Genomic DNA, 24,926 nt, shown 5'->3' with positions numbered 1-24,926 from the left:
AGGTTAGAACCCCTTTCACAGTAATCACAATAAGTTGCAAATACATGATAATTATTCTAATCAAGATAGATTATGTTTTTTTTTATGGATTGTTTCAAGAAACTTAAAACAGCCCTTTTCATGGTTGGGAAGATTGGAGGGAATGACTATAACTATGGCTTGTTTCAAGGCAAATCCTTTGATGAAGTTAGATCCCTAATGCCTATGGTTATTCAAGCCATAAAAGACGCTGTAAAAGTAAGTTTCTTTCATGTAACCTTTCTTTCATCAACGTTGGTCGAATTATTTCAATACTGATCACTTTTTTTTTTGTCATAGAGAGTCGTCGGTTATGGTGCTACTCGAGTTGTCGTCCCGGGAAACTTTCCTATAGGTTGTTTGCCAATCTATCTGACAAGATTTCAATCCAATGATTCCACAGCATATGACAAATTTCATTGCCTCAAGGACTTGAACAACTTGTCAATCCATCATAATAACCTTCTCAAAGAGGTTATCGAAGAGCTGAGAAAAGAACTTCCTAATGTGATCATATTATATGGCGACTACTACAATGCACACCTGAAGCTTTTGCTCAAAGTCAAATTACTTGGTAAGATTGTTTGATACTCATAAATGCATGACAATTGCTTCTACTAGAATTGTCCTGATTTAATAATTTATATACTTTTGTTCCAAATATAAACAGGTTTTGACATCAAAGCAACACAAAAAGTCTGTTGTGGGAGAGGAGGTGATTACAATTTTAGCCTCACCAAAATGTGTTGAGCTCCTGGTGTGCCAGTTTGTCCAAGTCCTGATTAATATCTGAGTTGGGATGGAGTTCATTTGACCCAAAAAGCTTACAAATTCATGACAGGATTTCTCATGCACCATAGCTATTGGAGCTCCGGTGTTGTTTTTGAGCTTTTTTTTTAATATTTTTATTAGTGATGTATACAACACATTCAACAAAATTTCCAAATTTCAAGTGAGATAAACACCTTGAAGTCTTAGATAGATGGATTTACTAAGTAGGTTTAGATTTTGACTTTGTCAAATTTCTGTATTCATATATATAGTGATATCGTTTAATTATTTTTCTTTTTACAATTCACTAGTCACTGCTCGGAAGCAATAATAAAAATAGTGTTGGATTAAACCACAAAAGTACAGATCATCAATTTCTTTTATGGGCTTCCCTTCTATCAAAAAAAGAATTATGGGGTTCTCTAAATCAACGTTGGGGCCATGATGCTTATTTTTGGGGTCTGGACCAAGTTTGCTCGAAGGAACGCCGGCAGGGAGCTGAGTGCTGATGCTTCTGCTTCTAGCAACCCTTATCCTTGTTTGGTTGGGCGTTTAGATCTGCATCCACCCCATCTAGCCTTAGATCAACCACTCATAAAATGGGGCTTTTCATGGCCTACATCAACTGCTCAAGTATATTATAATGGATGCTAACAGATTCCCAATAGCAAGAATGCAAGAATTATTAATCAAATGTATAAAAGAAAAAACAAACATGTGAAAAAATTCTCTTAAATTCGGATAATCCTATGAAATGCAAACATTTGAACAGTTCATCATCTGTTTACTGGTTTACTTTTTCAAACATGACACAAAATTCAACAACATAATATTTTTTAACATTATATTATTATTATCATTATCATACATGATTTTGAGATCTTAAGTCAATTCTCGCTCAACATAAAATACCAGTAGCTGCAAGATTAACATCAAAGCGTGAGTGGGTTTGGTGCACATCTTTTTCCTTTTACGGTTCAGTCATAGTCAAGCCCGGAGTGGGAGCCCACATGGCCCAACAGTGACTCGTGACTGAAGAGATTACTCTACCTCTTCCAAATATAAATAATTAAAAAAAGTATTATTGCAAATAATAAAAATTAAATTTTCACAAGTAAATTATAAAATTTTATGTGTTTTTTTTTAGATTTATTTATTATACTTTTTAAAATATATCTTAAAAATATTCATCAATCCTCTAATCTCACCCATAAAACTTAAAAATTGCACAAATAGTGTACTAAAATAAATTTTCAAGTAAATATAAAAAGTAGAAAACGACTGTTCAGCCTTGAACTGGTCAAAGGCTCAAAGCAAAGATAATAAAGAACATAACATGTGAATTTTATCCTTCTAAATCTTTTAGAAGGCCCACATCATTTATCTCAGATACAGACAAAACTCAATGTTGCTGTCCGGCTGAGAACGCAATCCATATGAAATTTAATAATAATATTTTTAAGCCTTAATTGTTATTTTAATAGTAGTTGTTTGCTCAGTTTAATAGTATTAAACCCAAAGAAAATTATAAATAAAAAAACATAGATTCATTTGATTAGTACAAGTATCTTTTACTTTTGTTTTTTCAAAAGTTACCTCGTATTTAAAAAAAGTAAAAAAAAAATTATTTATTTTAGTTTACTAATATGTTACTATTAAAATTATAATTGATCGAATTTAAATTTATATAATACTAAATTTGAGTTTAAATTCGAATCTAAACTTGAAATTTGAAATTCAACTTGAATTCGGTCAAATTTTATTTTTTAGTTCAAACTCAATTCAATATAAAAATTGAGTTATTCGAATTTACTCATTTAAATTCAATTAACATATAAAAATAAATTTAATTTTTATATTCGATAAAAATTTAATTATTTATGCTCGAACTCGAATTTAATATATTTATTAATTAAAATAATTAAAATATAAAAATTTAATTAGGTTCACAAATAATTTAAGTTAAGTATAAATATACTCAAATTCAATTCGATCGGTAAGTCAAATTATTTGAATTTAAACTCGATTCGACAATGATCGAGCTGAATTCGAATTTTATTCAAATTAAATCTAAATAATTTTGAGTATTAATATATTATTTATACTCTTAATTACAACTTATAAGCATACTTTTTAATATCGAAATAATACATTTAAAATTTTATTTTCAAAATATTTTTACTAAAATAAAATCTTGATGGATAAAATAATGAAACTTTTTTTCGCGATTATTTCTCTTGTGTGCTAAATTATATATTTTTTCTGTGTATCAGTATGCAATGAAGTCTTGTAAAATTTAGATGCATCTGAAATTTAAAAGTGGGTAAATTGGGTGGCATAAAAGAAGCCTGGCGAAATATGCTTTTGAGTTTTGAAGAAAGAATGCTTAGTGCTTTGCTGCTTGCTACACCGGGACTTGAAACAGCAACATCCTTTAATCAAAACAAGTTAGCTGAGGATGGATTTATGGCCTGCCTTTGCCTCACTAAAGTGCCCCTCATGATAATTGTTTCACAGATTCTTGTCTCTTTTTTTGTGCAAGTTGCTAGCCATATGAAATAAGTGATGCAAACGGGCAAAGGAGAAGCTTCTGATCGAGGCTTGAGTAGTTTTTCAATTGGACTGAAATAGTCACTTGCCCTCTTAGAACTTGTAGAATTCTTCTAAGTTCAATCCATGCAAAATTCAATCAAATTCATTAATTCCATACGCACCAATACCATGCAAGTTTTGGTCATTTTTCTCTAACACGAGTTTCATTTAGCTGGAAAAAATGTGAAGGCGAGGACAGGCAGAGGATATTGCGGTCCGTTTCATATTCATTTTGTTAACGGAACTTTGACCAGATTTCAGAATTCCCAGAACAAAAAGGGGGAGCAATTATATTTTCTTGGATGGAAACACCGAATACCCATTAATCACACAATTAAAGAGCTTTCAAACAACCAATCAAATTCAATTTCTGTTCTCTTTTTTGCCTCCAAGTTCAGTAAGCATCTTCTTTCCCATCCATTATAAACAAAACAAAACAAAAAGGTAGAAAGCGTAAGTTGTCGAAACACGGAGATTTGCAAGGAAATGACTCTGTGAAAGTAGTGTCTATCTGCCACTTTGACCGCGCGGTGAGTGAGAGTGAGTGACTCATTACTGAGTTTAAAAATCGGCCTCCAGGAACGCGACAATGAACAACATTATTGACGCCCACTGCCCGCTATCACAATCTATTCAAACACTCACCCAACAAAGATTAGATAAGATCGTAAAGTTAGACAGAGAGATACGCGTGGCTTCTTTTACGGGTCCTGTCTTTTTTTTAAAGCCTCGGAAAACCTGAAAAAAATTGAAGAGAGTTAATTTTTTTGGCCGTTAAAGAGGAAGAGAGATTAGACAGCGCCACAATGGCAAAGACCAAATAGACAGACAGATTCGTTCTTTGCTTGGAAATAAATATTGATAGTTTAAAATATAATATATCTTATTATATTGAATAAAAAAATTATTTATATTATTTAAATAATTAAATAAAATATTAGAGTGAACTAAATGATATAAATTAATTAAAATTTTTTTTAATGAGTCAAATAATTTTAAAAATTAAAAATAAACACTTGAAATACTTACGTTTGATAAATAAATTTAATTTTTAAACTTTTATTATTATTACTTTTTTTATTTATTTCAAAATGTTTTTAATTTAGAATAAATATATTTAAACAGTAAAAAATATAATGATTTAAATAAATATATTTAAACAAAAAATATAATTATTTAATCAAATTTATTTAAATAATAAAATATAATTATATAAAATATTATAATTTTTTAAATTAATTTGATTAATGATTATTTATTTATTATAAATAAATTTTTTTATCTAATTAATTTCATTACTTTTAATTTAAAAAAATTTTAAAATTTTATTATATCTTGTAAATATAATTATTTTTAAAACAATACTCTTCAACCCTCAAAATCATACTTTCTTCTTTTTTTTACTATTTCTGTTCTCTTAAATTTTCTATCAATAGAAGTCTTCAAGACCCATCATCTTTTCTACTCCCGTGGAAGAAAACCCTCCTCTCCACTCTCTCTCCATCGCTTTCTCTTTCTTTTGTTTTGTCGCTACTCGCCGACCCCGTTAAGTCTGCATAAAGGAAGATTAGCGCACCAGAAAAAAAAAATCCAAAGCAATAGCCGCTGCTAGATCACAGACATTTGGTTTTTAGCTTACAGAAACAAAAAGATCGTTATAGATCTAGAGAGAGATAGAGAAGGGTAGGGAATTTTTTTTTGGGCTAAAAATGGATAAAAGCTGTCACTCTTCTGGTGACTCTATCGCCAATACCAGTTGCTCCGATGCCAACAACATTAACAATCGAGATTATTACCTTAAACACCTCAACAAGCTTTCCCATAAGATTTCCAAGCCCTCCTCGACCACCACCACCACCAACGTCCCTCCGTTCGTCCAAAAACCTTCCTTTGACCAGACTCAGAACCTCAACCAGGCGCTTCCACCTCAACCTTACCAGCCTCAGAATTCTAACCAAAGCAGTCTCCAGGCTCAACAACACCAGCCACCCGTTTACAACATCAAGAAAAGCGACTTCAGGGATGTCGTACAGAAGCTAACTGGTTCACCGGCTCACGAGCGGTTTTCTACTCCTCCACCAATCCACCACCCCAAACAGCAAAGCTCTCGACTCCAGAGGATCCGGCCTCCTCCATTGGCGCACGTTAGCAATCGCCCTCCTTCCATGATTAATTGCGCCTTCCCGGACATGAACCCTTCCGGATGCTCTCAACCTAACCCTCCTAGCGGTGGCCCCACTGGTAATAGCTTCATTCAAAGGCCACCTGCTGCGGCACCTCTGTCACCTCTCCCGCCGTTTCCTGCTGTACACGCGGCGGCCGAATCTCCGATCTCTGCTTATATGCGATACCTACAAAGCTCTATGTCCGCTACTGCTGATTCCAATCCAAAGCAATTCTCAGGATTCCCACCATTGGCCCCACTGGTTTCACCCCGTTGGAACAACTTGACCGCCCCACAACAACAGCATCAACCACAGGTGCTACCGCCGCAGCAACCACAGCAACAACAACAACAACCGCCACAGATATCATCAACGGGGATGATCCAGCCACAGTTACCGTCATCACCACTACCATTCGGGTGCCTGAATTCTCCACGGTCACCATATGCTTTACTTTCCCCAAGTTTGCTATTTTCTCCAAATCCGGGTCAGTTAGGATTGCCGCTTTCACCAACGCTGCCTGTGCCGAGCCCAAAATGGCGAGGTCTTTGATAATTCTAATCTGAGGCAAGTCTTCAAAAGGAGAAAAATTGTGGCGTCAGGGTTTTTGTACATGGTTAGCGTTGGCGGAGAATTTTATTCAATTACCAGTGGTCGGATAAAGAAAAAAATTTTGACTCGCCCAGGTCATTTAGAAGTTAGAAGCTTGTTTTTTTTTTTTTTCGTCGTTATGTAAAAACAGAAACTTTAAATTATGTTCTTTTTGTTGAAAATTGGGTGGAGAAAAAACAGTTCAAAAGTTAGTAGTATCATATAAGATTTGTTCTTGCTATATTTATGATGTTTATGTTTGTATCTGCTAATCATATTTTAGCCATTTGTGGATATAAAGTATCTATTTTTTCGGCAATAATTGGATAAGTTGTGTTATTTGTTGTCAGACGTGGATTTCTTCATAGATTTTAAGTAGGTTAAATCAGTTTTTCTTCTCAATTGTAGGGATTGAGCATTGGCTATGATCCCAGCGTATCAAATTCTGAATGGTTAGCTTAGTTGAATAGAAATTAATTTAACTCGGATTAATTTATACAATCATATTAAGAGGTGGCATAATCTCTTCGTCTTAACTTTAAAAAAAAAAAAATGAATGGTTCAGTGAAGTGGTTTATTTGATCATTAGGATTTATGACATGTACCCGTTGAGAATGCTCGCATTGCAGGAAGTAACTGAAATTAGAAACATTTTCCTGACTAACAAGATCTGCAGCAGGAGTTTGATGTTGTAAGTTGTAACCAAAACTTTGCATTGTATACCAGCCTACTTTGGATACCTCTGAGTAGATGTTTACTAGCTAATGACATATTACTTTGTAGAGGCTATCTTTAAATTTAAAGCTAGTCTTTTCGTGACCAAATCACCCAACTACTCTCGGGGTTTTGAATTGACCTCTTCCACAACAGATAGGGAAAAAAAATTTCATAGTATTAGACTATTAATAGTAGTAAATAGTAACGGTATGGAAAAATCATCTAAAGCTGCATTAATACATCCATTAAATGAATGTTCACTTATCTAGAAACTATATAAATGATTTGGAGCGCGAAGGAAGCTAAAGTGACTAAAATGGTTTGCTTTGTAGATGAATGATGGTGGATTTAGACCAATTGGTATTTCCTGTGAGGCTGAAAAAAAAATTATTATCTCTTGGAAAGGAAACGAGCTGAACTTTTAGCCTATCAAAAAAAGTGGGCCCATAATTATGAGCCAGGCGGCCGCCCTTCAGCCCAGAAGACTAGTCAGTCCAAAGAAAGCAGGCCCAGCAGCTTCTAAAATTTACCCCGACAGCTGTCCAAAATAGTAAACGGAATGTAATACGTGGCGGATGCTGCGTGAAGTCAATATCTCTTTAACTCTCTTTTTACAGTCGCAGTAAAATAGTTAAACCACTGAAATGTTAACCTAACTAACATCTCTCGTCTTGGCCATATTTTCATATTTTGGCCGTTCTCTAGAAGTCTTCAGTCGCCAGTAGCTGATAAAAAATTAAAAACCGATCACCTCCTCTTCCGGCAATGGCGGAAGCTCAAACCGAAAAGCGTCCTTCCCTATCTGAGGTGCGCTTTTTACTCTATCTCTGATTCAAATTTTATTTTCATTTCTTTGAAAGCAATAACGTAGGTTTTTTGAATCCTTGTAGAAATGACGTAGTTTGATCTTCTTTGGTTTTGTTGTTTTTTCAATTTTTGGATCTTCAATTTTGGTTTTTAGAATTTTGTTTAATTGGATTGAAATGAGCCGATCTGACCAAGTAATGCTGGATATTGTTGTTGAAATTAGAATTATTCGGTGGCTACAGCGTCTCAGCTTTTTGAAGTTTTGAGATTTTTGTTTTGATTAGATTTTGATTGTCCATGTTGGTTATCAAGTATAATTAAGTCCAATTTTGTTCAGCATCATCATGAATATGTTAGTAACGTAATTTGTTGTAACTTTTTTCTTTCTATATTGACTCGTTGAAGTTATTCTATGATCTGCCTTATGATTCTACGAATCTGAATTTTCTGTGCACAATATTTTTGCTTGTTGAGGGGCTTCATTCGTGTGACGGTCAATGGAATGTAACGTTTTGAGCAAAAGTTCATTGTGTTTTTTACTAGTTGTGGTGCTTAATCAAATAACTAATACTAAAATATGGTTCAAATGAAATTTCTGAGCAAAATTTTTGGTGGCTTAAGCATACAAAGCTTTTGAGTAGGAGTGGGTTATAGTTTTCACTGGTCATGTAGTCATGCCAATACATATAGTACTTTTGCATGAACATTGTAGTTTAGGAACTAAAAGTAAATTCGCTTTTGTGTATTTTGTGTGAACAATTATGTTCATCAGTTTTTTTGAATGATGAATTGGGCTTTCTATCATCTTCTTTCAAGCTTGTTGTTAGTTCTTCCTTCTTGAACTTCCCATTCATGCTTAAATTTGGCTAAGATGCAACCGTGTTTGCGGCGTTGGTAACTTAAATGAAATACCTACTTCTTATTCTTGTAAATCCTTTTGTGTAGCTGAGCTGTTACTAATTCCTCTAATTCTGTGTTTTTTACCTGTTTATGCTGGAAACTTATTTATTTTTCCTTGAATTTTTGGACATGTAGCAATATTTGCTGAAGGAGAAAGAGGAGAAATCAGATGTGGCTACAAAAGCAGCAGATGCAAAAGATGTCGAAAATCCAGTGAATGCTTCTTCTGGAGAAGTTTTCATTGAGAAAGTGGAGACTCCTGCTGCTTCAGTTGAGGAAAGCACTGAGGCTCCTCCTGCTCCAGTTGAGGAAAGCACTGAGGCTCCTCCCCCTGCTGCTGCTGAGGAAAGCACTGAAGCCAATACTACTGCTGAGAACAGTGCTGAGGATGCTTCAGCTGCTGCCGAGGAAAGTACTGAACCTACTTCAGAGGAGAACTCAGGTGATGCGGAAGAAACACCAGAGATAAAGGTTGCCCTGCTGAACATGTTTATTAAGAACTTTATTTTTGCTGACTCCAGATTTCTTTGTGTGTTTATGAAACTCATCTTTGCACATTAGATTGCTTCATTAACATACTGTGATGCATGCTTGGTTTTCAGCTTGAGACTGCTCCAGCAGATTTCCGCTTCCCAACTACAAACCAAACAAGGCATTGCTTCACCCGATATATTGAGTACCATCGGTGAGTTAAACTTTGTTTATGAATTATTTTGTATCTTATAAAGGTATAATGCTTTGTTTCTTCTTGAAATGCTTCTTGACATGTCTTTTATCTTTTTCTCTTATATAGTTGTGTAGCTGCAAAAGGAGAAGGTGCTTCAGAGTGTGATAAGTTTGCCAAGTATTACCGTGCCCTTTGTCCTGGAGAATGGGTGTGTATTTTCTCCTAAGAACTATAATACATTTATCTTCATCGTAATCAGTTGCATAATGGTTTTAACTATTATCGGATGGCTGCTGTCTGTTGCCATGTATGCCTATATCAAGGAATGCCTTATGGCCCCACATCTTTTTGTGAGACTAGTTGCTAAACTAAACTCTAAAACGTGAATATTTGTTAGAGATGACCTAATGTTGAAGGGCTGTCAAATATAAATGTCAAATAGGTGTTGAGTGAATTAGTTGAAATATTTTTTTTTGTATATTTTGATGAATTGAAATGCCAGAAAATCCATATGGACGGCATGAAGAGATGCCCCTTATGTAAAACCATTTTGGAAATCTGCCCACTTGCCTTGTTGTGGGTTAGGCTTGAGAAAGATTGTTTTAGGGTTTGTATTTGGAGAAAAGAGAATAGATTAGGGTTAATTTCTTGGATACGGAAGTAACATGTGTAGGCATAGATCTATTTGGCTTGCCAGCAGAGAACATGTTGAAGGACATTCCTTTTATCAAGAAGTTTAGGGTTTAATGGGCAAAATAAGGGGGATTAATTGTTAGAATTTTGGTTTGAAGTTTTTGAAAGAATTAGGTTGAGAGGATTTTATGAAGGGAATTAGATTTTGATTTTGGATTGCATCAATGCATTAGGATCCTAATCAGTCTTTATTGTTTGTGAAGTTCTACTAAGATACAGTGATTACTTAGGAAGCTAAGTAATAAATGCATAATCATATATTTATATTGAGAGGAAACATCTGACTGTTAAAAGCTACCATTGAACCCTTAGCTCAACTAAATTACCCTAAAAATAGACCTAACTTGCAGATTGCTGGAAATGATGGATTTTTCCGTGAACAAAAGATTTCCTAAATTTCAAATTTTAGGTGACACAGGAAAAGAGAAGTCTGTTCTACAATAGCTCCAATTAGTCTAAAAATATGATATAGTTAAATTTTGAACCAGTTTTTGAACCAAATCTTTTAATCTTATAATTGATTCCTGGGTTGGACTAAAATTACCGAATTAGAGAAGATTAAATCCGATTCCATCATGTCCTTGGATGGCACATTGTCAATTGATCTGGAGATTTTTGCGGAAACCTAACACAAAGAAAAATCAAAATAGAAGGCAGCCCAAAACAAAGAGGCAGTAATGAAAATGTTTAGTTTTGCTTGCTCAATTCAATTTTTTGAAAGGTGTTTACAAGAGTTAATTGGCGGTTTGGTTCCCATATTTTTTTGCATATTTTAAGTTATGGGGAAATGTTATGCTTTGATCAATCCATTCTTCCTGCCCCATTTTAAACTATTTGAATGAGTATATAACGTTATGGTTGTTGCGGGTAGTTAAGAAAGAAGATGCCTGTTTGTTAGTAGGCTGATTGTATTAGCATTTTGTCTATCTTAATATATTAGAAGAATTTCATCCTTAATCAAAGTTGATTAATTTGTTTTTTCACCATTTATGAATCAATGTTGATATTTAATGTTGCTCTTTACACTTAACAATTACTCTTATGTTTCTCAGATAGACCGATGGAATGAGCAAAGGGAGAATGGTACTTTTCCAGGTCCTCTGTAGATGGTACCTGTCAGTAAAATCTTCTTGTGGTTTTCTTCTATTATAACAACTGTTAACCACAGTGAATTTCTCGAATGAAAAGAGAATTTGAAAGGATGAGGTAATAAGAAATTTTTCCATCTGCCCGTAGACTAAGATCAAGGATGATACAATGTGTTGCTCATAAAAGGAAGTTATTACTCATCGGTACCATGATGAAACTGTTTTTCCTTTCTATTTTTATTTTTTTTCTGCTGCAACTATCATGCAGTTGCAGGCTATTGAGGTAAAGTATACTATATGATAACAAGTACATGTAACTTTGTTATTTACAATGTCCAAGCATTCCTAGTGTCGTGCGGGGGAATGTTGTACCTGTATGTGTGGTCGCAATCTGTGTTAAAGACCTTAGGAAAGATATCAGCTACAAGTTAAATGGTGTAGTTGAAAGGGTAGAGACCCTCATTGCCTCCATGTTCCCAAATTTTCAACAGTAAAATATATTTTTTTCGTCTTTGCGATTTGAGTTCGACACAAGAGAGAGAGAGAGGATATGTTAATGCATGGGGTATTCGGAATTCCTATATGATGTGTCTTTAATTCTTGATTTTTATTGTGTGTGGACCCTGTTCTTGAGTTTTCTAGTAACTATCCAGTCACGGACCCAATTACTAGTAGCTAAAGCCACACAAATCACAAATTAGAAACAAATCTGTATCCGCCTTGGGCTCTACCCTCTGACCAGATCCGTATCCTTCAGGATCTTCGGTTTGGAGAATAGACAATTCCACCCCGGAGGGCCAGGGCTAGCTCATTTCTCCCGTCTTCATCACTCAAATGACAATTGTCAGAATTCATTTGCAAAAAGAGAACAAAATTAATATGCTTTCACTATCATGGCCAAAACAATTCCCAAATGAAAAATCAACAGATGGATGAGAGCACGGTATTATTTCTCGAAGCATTGGTACCCAATGAATCGCCTATGGCACTGCAGAAACTTAGACAACTTCCCCAGAGCATGTGAATTTCCTGGCGTCGATTTTATCCTATGCTCTATACGTGGCCATACACCCCCTAAAATCCATTGTCGTACCCGTCCAAGTATTGAATTGGAATCAATTTCCTGAAACTCAAGACATGCACACTCCGCGTCCCCATTCTTTGTAGTGGCATTGCTAGCTTTAAGATCTTCAATTGATGGATAGCATGCTATATCCACTAAACAACCAAGTAGGGGATCTTCAATAAAAGCAATTGCTCTATAGCATCTGATCTATCTGATTCTAATAGATGCATTTACGGTCTGTGATACCCTTCTGCACAAACAATCCGGTAATGGATTTACATAAAATGATTCTTCAGAACGAAACCTATCCATGCCTTTTGTTCCTGAGACAGGGCCTCTTCTCCTCCTTGGGGACCCTTGCCTGTACAATCCATGAAAGAATCCATAAGTTAAGAGGAGCTTGAATATTACATACATATCGATATTATATCTGTTATAAGTGCAGCAGAACGATGATAATGGAGTCCCCTCCTTCCACAGGCCATGATCTGCAGCATATAATGATTAAAGACAAGAACCACATACAGTTTTTTGTGGATGTCAATGATCCGATTTGAAACCTTTCTGCCTTCCTCTAATAACCCCTTCTCAATTTTGTCAAATAGACGGATGAGCCCCTTCCTAAAGGAGAGAGTACAGAAACAACTTCAGTACACCATGAAAGATTAGAAAATGAATATAGATGCACAACTTAAAATGAGTTGAGTTTTAGAAAATAAACTGACTCACCTGTCAGGAGAAATAGTTTTCCTATGTCCCAGAAAACGACGATGCCCTTCAACTGCTCTTGCCATGTTTCCAGAGTACGATGGAATGAAGACATCACTTTCAACAGATACAATATAATCAAGTGCAGCCATTTGAGATGCATGATTGGTGAATGGTTCAAGCTCCTCAACAGAAGCCAATTTTTCCTTCAAAATATCACAAGATATAAGACTAATTCTAACTCCATGTTCGTCCTTATTCTGTAACATTCAACATTATTATATCCTTTTAACTAAATTTTATAGAGAGATGGTGAGTGTCCGAGTATTTGGGCCTACTTGTGCATGTATGTACATTTTTATTCATATGCACACATGAGAGAGAGAGAGAGAGAGAGAGAGAGAGAGAGAGAGACAGTGCAAAACATTGCAATGATTATCCATATAGTAATTAAAATGGTACCCAATGGTCAAAGATCTCGCAGACAATGTTAACTGCTTTCTTCATTAGTCCATTGCTAATTTTAGAGAATAAAAAGGCACAATCCATCACAAGGGAGAAATAAACATGATATGTGCATTAGAAATTTTGAATGATAATTACTTTAATAATGTATGAACTGGATTGACAAACCACTATAAAGTTCACAAACAGTTAGTCTCACCATATATTATATTGGATATATCAATGTGCATTATAATTGCAATAAAGCAAGGCTGACTATGACTGAATTTCCATGAATATTAAGTTCCATATGTTCAAAATCTTGTTTCACCATTGGCCTTGTGAAAAATGTTTCCCAAATAAACAGCGGCAGAATAATCAGTTGTATAAAGGAGCACCAAGCAAAGCAATGAAATGACTCCCTACCTTGCTCATTAACATGGGATAACGAGACCGTAGATCAGCCATATGAGTATCACCCCCATATGTCTCTCCAGCAGCAATGTATATTGGAGTGTTCGATGGGAAACCAAAAGCAGTGAGAAAAATTCCGACCTCTTTTGGAGTTAACGGGCAATATCCTTTGGATCTCTGTTCCCTGGCATCAATGTCCTTGATTTTCCAATAGGCAGTGTTTTCTCTGCACATTCAGAAAGAAAGTGGTATAACAAAGAGTTGGTCTCTTATCCAACTTGGTGACATTTCTATTTTTTGACATTTCTATTTTTTCTCTATCATACTGTGTACATTAAAAAACAATATTCTCCCACTTTATCTTTCCACTTTCTTTCATCTTCCTCTGGATACATATAGTAAGCTAGGTAACTGTTGTACCTGATTGTCTTTAGCTCTTCAGTTTCAACATTAGATAAACCATGTGTGCATCCGCTAAAGGCAAGCATGTCTTTCTCATATCGTAAATGCAATGAGATGAAAGGACCATAAGCCCTCATTCGATCCACCAACAACTGCGATATTGACAACTTAATAAGTATGATGAATATAGAAAAGCATACAAAAGACTCTAAGAAGTAAATTGATATCAGGTCAAACTAATTACTTTCCCCATTGCTTCAATTTGGGGTGCAAAACGAAGTGCTTCATAGCAAGCACGACAACGGAGCTTTTGTATATCTGGAGGCAGATTGTTATTTGCTAGGCGAGAATCAGATTTAGCAGCCCTAATAACCTGGTAAAAAATGGGGGAAATGAGCATTTGAGAGAGTACTTCCATCAGGAAAATAAAATAAACAGGTTAGCATAATCAATTAATCACAATAAAGACAAACCTGATATTCTTCCCACAGGCTAGCTATCTCATCCTGGTAGTACTCCAAACCAGACCAGCTTTTAAAATGCTTAACAACTTTGGTAGCAGAAAACAATTCCTTAGGAAGTTTTTTTATGACTTTAACATCATTAGCTAAAGCATTAATAAAATGGTCCTCATCAAAAACATCAGAGAAATTGCTGCAAGTCAAGAAAGAAGCAAAAATAATATTAGTCACAAGGAAACTCAGTCAGAGATAGAAAATAGTACAGTCATAATACTTTTGCAGAGGATATGACTTGCAGAAGAAAGGCTACCTAGTATCTTGCCAAAATGATCGCTTATCAAGTTCTGGAACTACAAGAGTGGCATTTATTATACGGGCTACAGCAACCATGTCACACATCTACAATTCAAGAATGAGACTCCGGTCAGCAAAATGATCAAGAAAAACTAATAGTCATATTGGAGTAAATATTACAACGGCTGTAATACCAATATCTTAATCAGTAAACTTAACACATGTAATATTTTAATCTTTTAGTATCATCCCATAGCTACTGGAGATGTAATTAATATTGTGTGGACAATCATGTATGTATCTATTGGAGGGTAGATGTCTTAATGTCTCTTTCTCTATCAGGAAACATGGCGGGTGAAGGTATACATCAAATTCAAAGGTATTTGAATTTTTTAAACCATTGTGGAGTTGTATGAGAATTGGACATCAGTCAACATACAAAAGAAGGAAGAAAACTTCAAAATCCCATCATAGAAAGCGGAAACCATGTAAGATCAGGCTTATAGCAAGAAGTAGTGAGCAAACATGCAAGTAGTGTAGTTCCAAAAGTTCGATAGAAGACTACTGTCTCTTTCAATCAAGTAATAACAAGTTTCATGTTACCCAACCATGGACACCCAAATATAACAGATATAGCCGGCAATAATATTAGCAAACTAGAATTCAACCACAAAAAGAAAGAAGATACCGACCCCAGCTCGCATTTGGTTGAGCCCGCCATTTGTATGAACTAGAAGGTAACCTCTTGACTCATCAGGAGCTGAACAAACAATGAAGGCCAAATTTACAGGTATTCAGTGGACACTTTGAAAGAAAATTTTCAAAATTAACAACTTCCTTACCTATATAATTAGAACTAGGCTGTACGCAGGGCACAAAATCACGATTTGCAGGCGGCTTCCACAACTTCTCGAAATCCAGATTTCCACTGGCACCAACCAACTGTCAAATCTAAAGGAGTGAAAACATGAAAGATGCATGACTACTTTGCATCAAGATATGTACCTACCTACATGACTTGAACGACAATCCTCACCACAACAACAAGAAGAAGATAACAAGAAAAATAGATGGTAAACAAATCGAACACCCTCTCAAAAGGGATTAAGTAGAATTTTACAACAACCACTTGACTTTCTCCAGAAATGGCTTAAAGAAAACAAGCAGTCACGATGTGTAGGAATATAATCCGAGAATAACATTTGTTTTCCTTTTTTTGGGGTTTTCTTACTGTTACAATTTCTGAGCAACCAAACAGATTATTCAATAAACGAAGAGAAACACAAAAACCTTGTGAGAGGAAATAGGAGCTCTGGAAAGATGCGGCGGAGCCTGCTCTTTCGATAAATGAGGCGGAGCCAGCTCCTGCGTCCACCTTTTCTCTGTACTTAACTTCTGGTAATTAAATTCATGTTGCTACAAAAATGGAAAAAAAAATCAAAATGCAAATCAAAGGAAAATAAATAAATAATTCAAAAAAAAAGAAAAACAAAATTCCAAATAATTATGCCTAACCAAAAAAAAAAAAAAAAAGATAAGGCCAAATTTTCAGAAATTAAAAATTACAGGAACAAATCAAGCGGAAATTTTATTTTATGGAAAGCAAAACAAGTAAGGCAATGGAAGAACATGGAAGCTAAGAGAGGCAGATGAAGAAAAAATCAAAAAAAAAAAAAACCTAAATAAAAAGAGAGATATACTTGGGTGACCGTAGGGAGCTTGTAAGGATCAGATAAGTCGGACACTCTGGAAGAAGGAAACACGTGTACGTGGCCGGAGAGCAGTCCCACCAACGCTATTGTGCATATGGCGCACGTTAGCATCTTCCGCAGGAGCACCACTACCACCCTCCGCCTCCGCCACCTCATCTTTTTCTCTCTCCGAAAGAATGACAAAGAAAAAAGAGCACCGTTTCCTTATTTTTCTAAAACGGAACGGCCGAGAAACAATGTCGGCCCACCGCCATTATAATGAAGCGATCGAAGAGAATCAAAACCTCAACTCTCGCTCTTTTTTCCGTTTCCTTTGTCTCTGCGTTAGCGAGAGAAAGCTAAAGCGGAATTGCAGCTGCTCTGCTGAGCTTTTGGTCGGTTTATAAATAAGAATTTTTAGTTCGTAGATTAGAGGATTAAATATAATAAAAATAAATTAAATTTGATTAAGAAAGGAATGAAAATGGAAATACCTGGGTAAATAAGCTTATCAAACTCTTAAAAAATATACAATTAGTAGCTAAACCGGATACGCTTCGTGGGGTCCGGCGGCCACAAAAGTTCGTACTAAAAATTGGTAGATTTATATTTGATTTTGTTTATAAAATTACAAATTCTAAATTCTTTTGATAATATTAAATAATTTTTTATAATTAATTCTAAGATATTTTAATTTATAAAAGAAATGGTAGTGCAATTCTTTATGTTCCAATTAGCTTTCAGGCTTTGTTCAAGATAATAAAGAGGCTGTTGTCAAAATAAATTTTTATATGCATAGAATTTATGATCACGTAATAGAAAAATATTTAAATTAGTGACGTAACTTTGACTTTTTCTTTCCATTCATTTTTCACCCACGTTTACATCTGAAATCAAAGCAACAAAACTCTGCACAAAAGAGAAGACCGGGAACGGACGGTGTGGATCTCAAGAAAAGCTGCATTGATTGAAATGGTAGGGAACCATGTGCCCAAAATTAAAAGATTTGTGAGAGAAGTAAACTGTTCAAGTGCGAACTTCACTCCCATTACTTAAATGAAAAAAAGTTCGTAGCTTTGTAAGTTAGAAAATATTCAATCAGTTAATTTGTTGGGTTGGACAATGATTGAGTTTTTTATAAAAGATATTATAATTTGAAAATAAAAATTTATTAATATTAAAATTTAAAATTATTGAATTTTTTTTCTAAAGTAATTAGCCTAAAAATATTTATTAAAAAAATTGTGGGTCAAAAGAAATTAGACGGTAGGGGCAGAGAGAGGGATAAGTGTCACGGGAAAAAGGTTAGGGAATATCAGGCGTTTTAAAGCTAATATACCTGAAATTTATAATGAAAAAAAATGTTCACGATAGGTACAAAAACGAAATGAATCTAAGTACGTTGTCGTTATGGGGGAGGTCCGACGAGTTTGTGGACGGGAGATTAAAATTCGGAAGACAAGAATAAATAGAGCATGGCGGATTCAGGCTTTTAGCCTATCAGGTCGGTTTTTTTGGCTTCCGAAAAGGATGACAGTCCAATCTATTTTCAACAGTTTCGATTCAGTTTAACATTTTAAGATCGGATTTTTTTAAAAATAAAATATCAAATTAAATTGAAAAATTAATAAGTAAATTAAGATCAGATTTCAGATAAATCAATTTTGATTATATAAAATTTTTTTTAATTATTTATTTATTTTTATTTAATTTTTATATTTATTTAATTTTATATTATATTTAAAAATAATATTTTATTAATTTAATTTTTATTAATTTATATATAATTTTATATATTATTATATTAAATATAATTTAAATATTAAAAAATAAAAAATTATTAAATTAAATTTAAAAATCATATATATATATAATAAAATCAAATTATATTCGAAACCAATAAAAATCCATCTCAATCTTATCCCTTCACATTCCTACTTTCAAACAAGTTGCTTTGAAAGTCCCGTGACACATCCTCTGACATTTTGTTCACTTTGTTAACCGCTGGGACCTTGGCAGGCCTCAGCTCAGGCCTCATCTCATGCCAACTTATCCCCAGCTCACCATCAATTTCTATCATAATGTGACGACAAAAAAGAAACCGCGCAAAATAGTAGTGAAGATTTTAGATTTAATGATTAAATTTTATATTTTTTTATTATATCATTGCACTGTATTTTAAATTATTAAAATTTATTTATTTTAAGGGTTACGTTGGAGCTGCCTGCTGATTCAGACTTTTCAAGGCTGTACAACGGCAGAAACGGGTAATCGTGTAAGTCTCATCCAAATGCGCAAGACTCAACCACGAATTTGAGAGCAAAACCTAACCATGTTTATACAGATATAGATATAAATTTCATGAAAAATTTATTCCTTAGCAAAATATAACATATTATTAAGCAAAACAAACCCAATTCGATCATCTTTATTAATTGTCTCCAATAAATTCAACAGTAAAAATTAGATATTTTAATTTGAAAATTACAAATTTGAATTTTAAAATACAAATAGTTTGCATTTACAAAATGATAGACTATTATCTTTTATAATGTAACTCGAGATTATATGCATAAAACAAAGATTATAATACTTATTATTCGTTAAAACCTTAATATCTCATTAGCATTTAAAAGTTAGGTATAGATTCGCTTTAAAGCACTTAATTTGGGTAATGCTTATTGCTTGTTTAGTTATAGTAATCGCAATCAACAAAATGACTAGAATATTTGATAGTGCTACCATTAGCCAATATATCAATATATCTATTTTGTATTTTAAATTATTAAAATTCTATTTTTGAACATTGAAATTAATATTTTAGTATAACTGTTAATTTTTAGGTAGATGTGGCGTAACAATCATTAGCAATTAGGATCTAAGCTCGATTAGGACAAATCCATTGATTTAGGCTCCGATCTTTTAAATTAATTGCAACATAATAACATATTGTGTTCTAAAATTATAATAACATATTGTGTTCTAAATTTATTTTTTGAAATGTTCTAAAATTATGTTTTCTTTTTTACAATTAAAATTAATTTTTATGATTTTTTTTATTTTTTAACATTAAAAATTAAAAATATTTATTTTATAAAAAAATAAAATTTAATATTAAATATATTAAAATTTTTTTTTTTAATTTCATAAAATGTAATACATAAAAAATATTTTATAATAGAGGGAGTAATAGCGATTAACTTTTAGTGTAAAAAACATATATCAATAAATAAACAGTTTTAAAATCATAATTTTTTTTCTTAAAATGTATACTAACAGAATGTATACGAACATTTCTCCTATTATTAAATTAAAATATCTTTTATGCAAAAAAAAAAAAAAAAAAGCTTGATGTTAATTTTACTCTTACCATAAACGAAGAGTTATTGTTACCCTTTTCTAAAATTGCAAGTATGCAACTATAAATTTTTTTCTATTCTTTTTATAAGTGGTCAATTTTCAATTTTAAAACCTAAAATTATATCTTTCAATTGTAAGTTGTAAGCCCAAAACGTTATTTCCTCTATCACATTTTCTTTTTTCACTTGTTTTTATATTTCAAAATTATTTTTTAAATATTTAAAAATTTTATTTTATATTTCAAAATTATTTTTTTATGATTTTTTATTTTTTTAACATAAATTTTTTTATTTTTAATATTAAATAGGTTAAAATCAAAATTTTTTTCTTAAACTTTGTAAAACTTAATACAAACAAATAAATAAAAATGGAGGGAGTATAAAAATTGCTTCAAAAAATCTGATTTTATGAACTTTGCTTTCTTAATTCTATCTTTTTTCTTAAAGAAATGAGAAATATTCAAAACTTTGGCTCCTATAATAAGATTAAATATTGTTTACACAAGAAATTATATCATTTTTTTATTTAATTGTGCTGGCTACAAAATTAACAACATTTTTAACAAAAAGCTTCTTTACTTATTCCTTTACTAATTAATTTGTAATTTTCTTTTTTCAAGAGTTGTTATTATTATTATTATTATTATTATTTTGGGCAGAGCCAATAAATAATTTGGAATATTCACTTTTGACGTGTTAATTAGGTAAGGCATCACACCACAAAAGTAAGCTACGTGGCAATCACTTTGTGAACTACCGAATAAGTGGATTCTTTAATTTATGTCAAATTGTGAAAGATAATTTAGTGTATTTGAAAGCAGTTATTCTATTTCAGAGTGTTATAGTAAGTAATACGTGGCAGCTGATCCTTGCAGGTTTTAATAATCATAATCATGATGATTACGGTAAAAGTGGGTCCGGTACCCTTTCACGCTTTGTTTTTTTAAAAACACAATGTCATTGAATATAATTCAATAATAATTTAAATTTTTAATATTTTAATATAATTAATTAAGTTTTTATTTTTTATTTCAAATCAACTAAATTTTTAATGAATAAAATCTAATCATATAAAAAAATTAAATTAAATAATTTTAAAATTACAATCAATTATAATTTTAAAAAAATATTTTTAAAATGGGAAAAAAATAAAGTAGAAAATTTTTTTTATTTTATTTACTTGACATAAAACTTTATCTTGATAAAAAATAAACACTGTTAATATTTTTATTTAAATAAAATTTAATTAAATATTAAATGTATTGATTGATTGTAATAAAAAATATTTTTTATTATAATTAAAATTTTTTTATATCCTATAGACTTTTTTTTAATCAATATTATCAAATCCAGGAAGCAGTCGCTCGCCGTTGAGAAAAGAACAGAGGCACATGCAAAAGCAGAAACTCCTCATATTCAAAGCCAAAACTGTACGGACTTTGTTGGGTAGTTTAATTTATTTAAGTATTTATTTAAAACTTAAAAAGCATTATTAATTAGCATCCAAGGCACAGCGGAAACTGATCTCAGTTTTAACAGGTGTCAATAGATCGATTGGTGGCTTAGATGGATGGATGCCCTATAACTGCCGATTAGTTGGAATTCTTGGTGATTGACAGTGTGATCGATTTGATGAGATGTGTCAACAACAGCAACCAAAGAGCATCAACAGTTCAGTACGACTTGCAAAATCCAAGTTCATGGCTCATGTAATGCGCACGATTAGTCTAGCCTAGGGGTCACCTTCTGTTTTTCACGTATGTTCCTTTAATTTCCTATATATAGAAAACAAAAGGTCGGATCCCATCTCTGAATAGGGGAATGTGGTATGCTAGGGGGGCCAAGCAAAGCTATTGAATATACAATAAATTAGACAATAAAGTCTTGAACCTTATCAATTATGAGGGGATAAGGTTGGAAAAAATAATAATTAAATTAATTAATTTTTATTTAATAAATAACTAATTAATTAAAATTTTTAAATAATTAATATAATCGAATCGATTAAAATTGATTTGATTTGATTAAATAATTAAATTTTTTATTATTTTTTATTTTTATTATAAACAATTATTTAATTATAAATTTAATTCAATGAAACTTAAATTCAAGTATAATTCAAATTAAATTATTAAAAAATTTAATAATTTTTATAATATTTTACAAAAAAAAAAAAAAATACTCATATCAATTTTGTACCTTTATTTATTAAAAATTGATTAATTCAATTAATTTAATTATCAATTTTAAAAATTAAAAATTAATCAATTTAATAAATTTAATCGATTTATAAAATTAATTATAATCAAAATCAAATAAATTAAAATGAATCAATCGAATTTACTCAATTTAAGGTGGTTAATAAGTTCCAACCGACTTTTTACCATTCTTATCTATTACATAAATTTCAGCAAATGAAGAACACTTGTCTAGTAAGGTGAGACCTAAAAAAAAGGCCAACTAGTCAACTATTGTAGATGTAAGTTAGGGGTTGTTGGAATTTGGAAGTATTAGAACCATTTGCTCTTTTAGTGGGAAGAAAATTGACCTGTTAAACACCTAAATAATTGGAAATTACACTAAGGTTCAAACCCACTTTCTTTCGCATATTTAAATCATTGGTGGGATGTCTTGAGTGTAGCAAATTACCTCATCTCCCTCAGCTCAACCAACTTTGATCACACAATAAACAAATATTAAAAAGAAAATGCATTTCCATTGAAGTGAAATTGAATTGAAAGGAAAGGACTAGGGATGGAACGTTATTTTTTTGGTGGCGGCTTTTAGTTTTTGGCCAGAGGGAACCTGGCAGTGGAAAGTAAGGGTGTGGGTTAGTATCATTTTCAGTGAAACTTCAACTTCCACTTTTTGCAGTTGCCTGTCTGATTTAGACGAATTTAGAATAGATACAGCCAACTGTAAACAACCACTGGTTTTCTGGGTTGGGACCATGTGTCAATTGATAAGCTTGACATAATGCTGCTTCGACAAAATAATGAGGTTGTTCAAGCCAATTTATTAGTTGTTTGACAGTGTATAATCACATATATGGGCATACAACCTTATCAAGTTGGATTTAAATAATTATGTACTTTTAGCTTGATTTATGTTGAACTTTAGTATGTGCAATTGATGTAGCTTTTTAAGCCAATGTTGTCCTGCTTAATTGAGTTTAAAGAGGAGTATGTATGAGTATTTCCGGCTAGGCAAACCTGGAAATATGTAATATTTGTGTGCAAAAAATTCGTCATCTCACTTGATGATGGCAAAGGAAAAAAGAGATATAGAAGTTGGTTGGGCTTGAGACAATAGTATAGCTAGTAAAAATTGTTGTGCGAAAGAATAGGCTCGCCTCTTCACCCAAGTCTCCAGCAAATGACAGCAAAGTTGGCTGAGATTCTGCCCAAAATGGAGTAGGACTTAGATAAGCTAGAGGTCAGGGGGCTAGCAGGCTCACGTTTTTCAACCCAAATTTAATTTCTCTTATTGGTTTAGAACGGCCCATTCTGTACGTCAGGGCTACACGAATTGGTGCCTGGCTGGCCGGCAGACAGAAATCTGCCTCTGCCGACTTTACGACAAGATCGTAATTCGTGCTTACATAATAGGGTTCGGACTTCAGAAAGAAACGAGAAAAACAACTAAACAAAAAAACCAGACTGAACCAAGGAAGAAAGTGATTGCAATGACCAACTATTGAGTCACTGATGCGGTGTGTCACCTCTGATGATCACATGAAACATGGACTCTCTCACAAATAGCTTAGCAGCATCTTACTTGATATTCCCAATTAATGTATTAGTGATCTGCCATCATTTTTCAACAATGGCTTTGCAAGCGTAAGAAATTGTGATGTAGAACTTGGTAGGTTGATAGAATATAAGTTTGATTCTAAGCTATTGGTTTAAGCTTTTAAATTAAATTTTATGGTTAATCATGATGCTATTACGCTTAATTTTTTAAGCGTGACGATAGGCTCCAGTCCAGCCACTAAACAAATATGCGGATGCTTATTCAAAGAGTTTGAATATTCATGTTTCGTAAGATGGTTGAATTAAAAGATTTATTATCATGAATAGAAAAACAATTAATTTGAAAAAGTTATTAATTGAAAAGGAACCATAGTAATTTTGAACAGTATACATTGATAAGGTAATTTTAACTTCATCCGGGATTTTTATTCAGTCTTTAATAGTAGAAATTTAGCTGTCTCTTTCGATGGTTTGATTCAATTTCCATAGCGTATATTTTGGCCCAAAAGACCAGGAAGCAAAGTTTGTCCGTAATTGTTGTAGCTTGAAGAAGACTGATTCAAATTGTTTAAACTTAACTGGTTGCCTGATCAAATTAGTTAACTTGAAATTCATCATAAACGAGTTTGAACTTTGAATTTAAGGAAATTGCAAAGAATTTGATCTGGGTTTTTTTGCCAGCTGTCCATTTTTTTTTTTACAAAAGTTTTGTGCCAGCTTAAAAAGGTTGAACTCATATATGTGTTAACATTTTTTAAGTAGAAATAAATTTTATAATGAGATTAAGTTTAACAAGAGTTATCAAAGTCAGGTTATCAACATCTTTTTGTGAGCCAAGCATAGAAGCTCTTCTCTATAGGTTTGATGTGTGAAAGGGAGAGATTGTTGAGATTATTGCACATCAATTGTGGAAGGAGATTTATTATTACAGATTGTGTCTGTGAGATTGGAGATATGAAAGAGAAGAAGTGTTGTAACAAGATGTTAGTTGCAAGTAGAGTCAACTAGGTGAAATTGATTTGGTTGTACATGCGTATTGATCACTTATGTGAATATAGTGGAGTCAACATTAATTTAATTATGTGTAAGGGAAATTTTTTGAAGGTTAATGTGATGGTAGAATTTGTGTCAATGTAAAGATTTATTAGATATTGACTCAAATTTTAATTGAAAATCAATTTGAAGTTTAGTGAAATTTTATTAGTTAAAAAATTACTTATTAATTAAGTTTATTTAAGATAAATATTTTTAATGGTTAAGAGTTCTTAATAAATAAAAATTTTTTGTGATCGAGTAAGTGAACTTTATATATAGAGTAAGTATTAA

General features: G+C 32.6%; 3 protein-coding genes and 1 pseudogene across 4 annotated transcripts; 3 read left to right on the top strand and 1 right to left on the bottom strand.

Moving 5' to 3' along the window:
• The first annotated feature begins 15 nt into the window (after nt 1–15).
• On the top strand, nt 16–901 carry LOC111299728 (GDSL esterase/lipase At5g03980-like). Its single transcript, XM_089758288.1, has 3 exons — nt 16–237; nt 319–592; nt 689–901. Exons 1-3 carry the CDS (start codon nt 73–75, stop codon nt 766–768), a joined length of 519 nt encoding a protein of 172 aa, XP_089614414.1. The 5' UTR covers nt 16–72; the 3' UTR covers nt 769–901.
• A 3,904-nt stretch (nt 902–4,805) lies between these two features.
• LOC111301491 (VQ motif-containing protein 9 pseudogene) lies at nt 4,806–6,482 on the top strand (annotated as a pseudogene). Its single transcript, XR_016338382.1, has one exon. The product of XR_016338382.1 is annotated as a VQ motif-containing protein 9 pseudogene (transcript).
• A 1,025-nt stretch (nt 6,483–7,507) lies between these two features.
• LOC111290455 (uncharacterized) lies at nt 7,508–11,522 on the top strand. Its single transcript, XM_022881800.2, has 5 exons — nt 7,508–7,661; nt 8,697–9,032; nt 9,164–9,246; nt 9,355–9,436; nt 10,974–11,522. Exons 1-5 carry the CDS (start codon nt 7,620–7,622, stop codon nt 11,025–11,027), a joined length of 597 nt encoding a protein of 198 aa, XP_022737535.1. The 5' UTR covers nt 7,508–7,619; the 3' UTR covers nt 11,028–11,522.
• Nucleotides 11,523–11,863: 341 nt separating this feature from the next.
• Nucleotides 11,864–16,867, bottom strand: LOC111290301 (O-fucosyltransferase 7-like). Its single transcript, XM_022881628.2, has 12 exons — nt 16,499–16,867; nt 16,089–16,214; nt 15,641–15,740; nt 15,491–15,558; nt 14,815–14,903; nt 14,517–14,697; nt 14,288–14,416; nt 14,062–14,195; nt 13,654–13,867; nt 12,805–12,989; nt 12,601–12,696; nt 11,864–12,436 (listed from the first exon to the last, which is right to left on the bottom strand). The coding sequence occupies exons 1-12, from the start codon at nt 16,664–16,666 to the stop codon at nt 12,283–12,285; spliced, it is 1,644 nt and encodes a 547-aa protein (XP_022737363.1). The 5' UTR covers nt 16,667–16,867; the 3' UTR covers nt 11,864–12,282.
• Between the last annotated feature and the right edge of the window lie 8,059 nt (nt 16,868–24,926).

The sequence above is a fragment of the Durio zibethinus genome, chromosome 3 (genome assembly GCF_047325235.1).
Source record: "Durio zibethinus cultivar Kanyao isolate XHJ-2024 chromosome 3, ASM4732523v1, whole genome shotgun sequence".
NCBI classification, from domain to species: Eukaryota; Viridiplantae; Streptophyta; class Magnoliopsida; order Malvales; family Malvaceae; genus Durio; species Durio zibethinus.
The sequence above is the reverse complement of the archived record's forward strand: the minus strand, read 5'-3'. Positions and strand labels throughout refer to the sequence as shown.

Bases quoted from the DNA above. Each gene is read 5' to 3' on its own strand.
- LOC111299728 (XM_089758288.1), top strand. From the start codon at position 73: ATGTTTTTTTTTATGGATTGTTTCAAGAAACTTAAAACAGCCCTTTTC. The intron at 238-318 runs GTAAGTTTCTTT...TTTTTGTCATAG, and splicing joins CCATAAAAGACGCTGTAAAA to AGAGTCGTCGGTTATGGTGC. The intron at 593-688 runs GTAAGATTGTTT...AAATATAAACAG, and splicing joins GCTCAAAGTCAAATTACTTG to GTTTTGACATCAAAGCAACA.
- LOC111290301 (XM_022881628.2), bottom strand. From the start codon at position 16,666: ATGAGGTGGCGGAGGCGGAGGGTGGTAGTGGTGCTCCTGCGGAAGATG. The intron at 15,741-16,088 runs GTTTTTGTGTTT...TAGATTTGACAG, and splicing joins CTCCTATTTCCTCTCACAAG to TTGGTTGGTGCCAGTGGAAA. The intron at 14,417-14,516 runs GTTTGTCTTTAT...ATTTTTTACCAG, and splicing joins GCCTGTGGGAAGAATATCAG to GTTATTAGGGCTGCTAAATC.
- LOC111290455 (XM_022881800.2), top strand. From the start codon at position 7,620: ATGGCGGAAGCTCAAACCGAAAAGCGTCCTTCCCTATCTGAG. The intron at 7,662-8,696 runs GTGCGCTTTTTA...TTGGACATGTAG, and splicing joins AGCGTCCTTCCCTATCTGAG to CAATATTTGCTGAAGGAGAA. The intron at 9,437-10,973 runs GTGTGTATTTTC...TATGTTTCTCAG, and splicing joins CCCTTTGTCCTGGAGAATGG to ATAGACCGATGGAATGAGCA.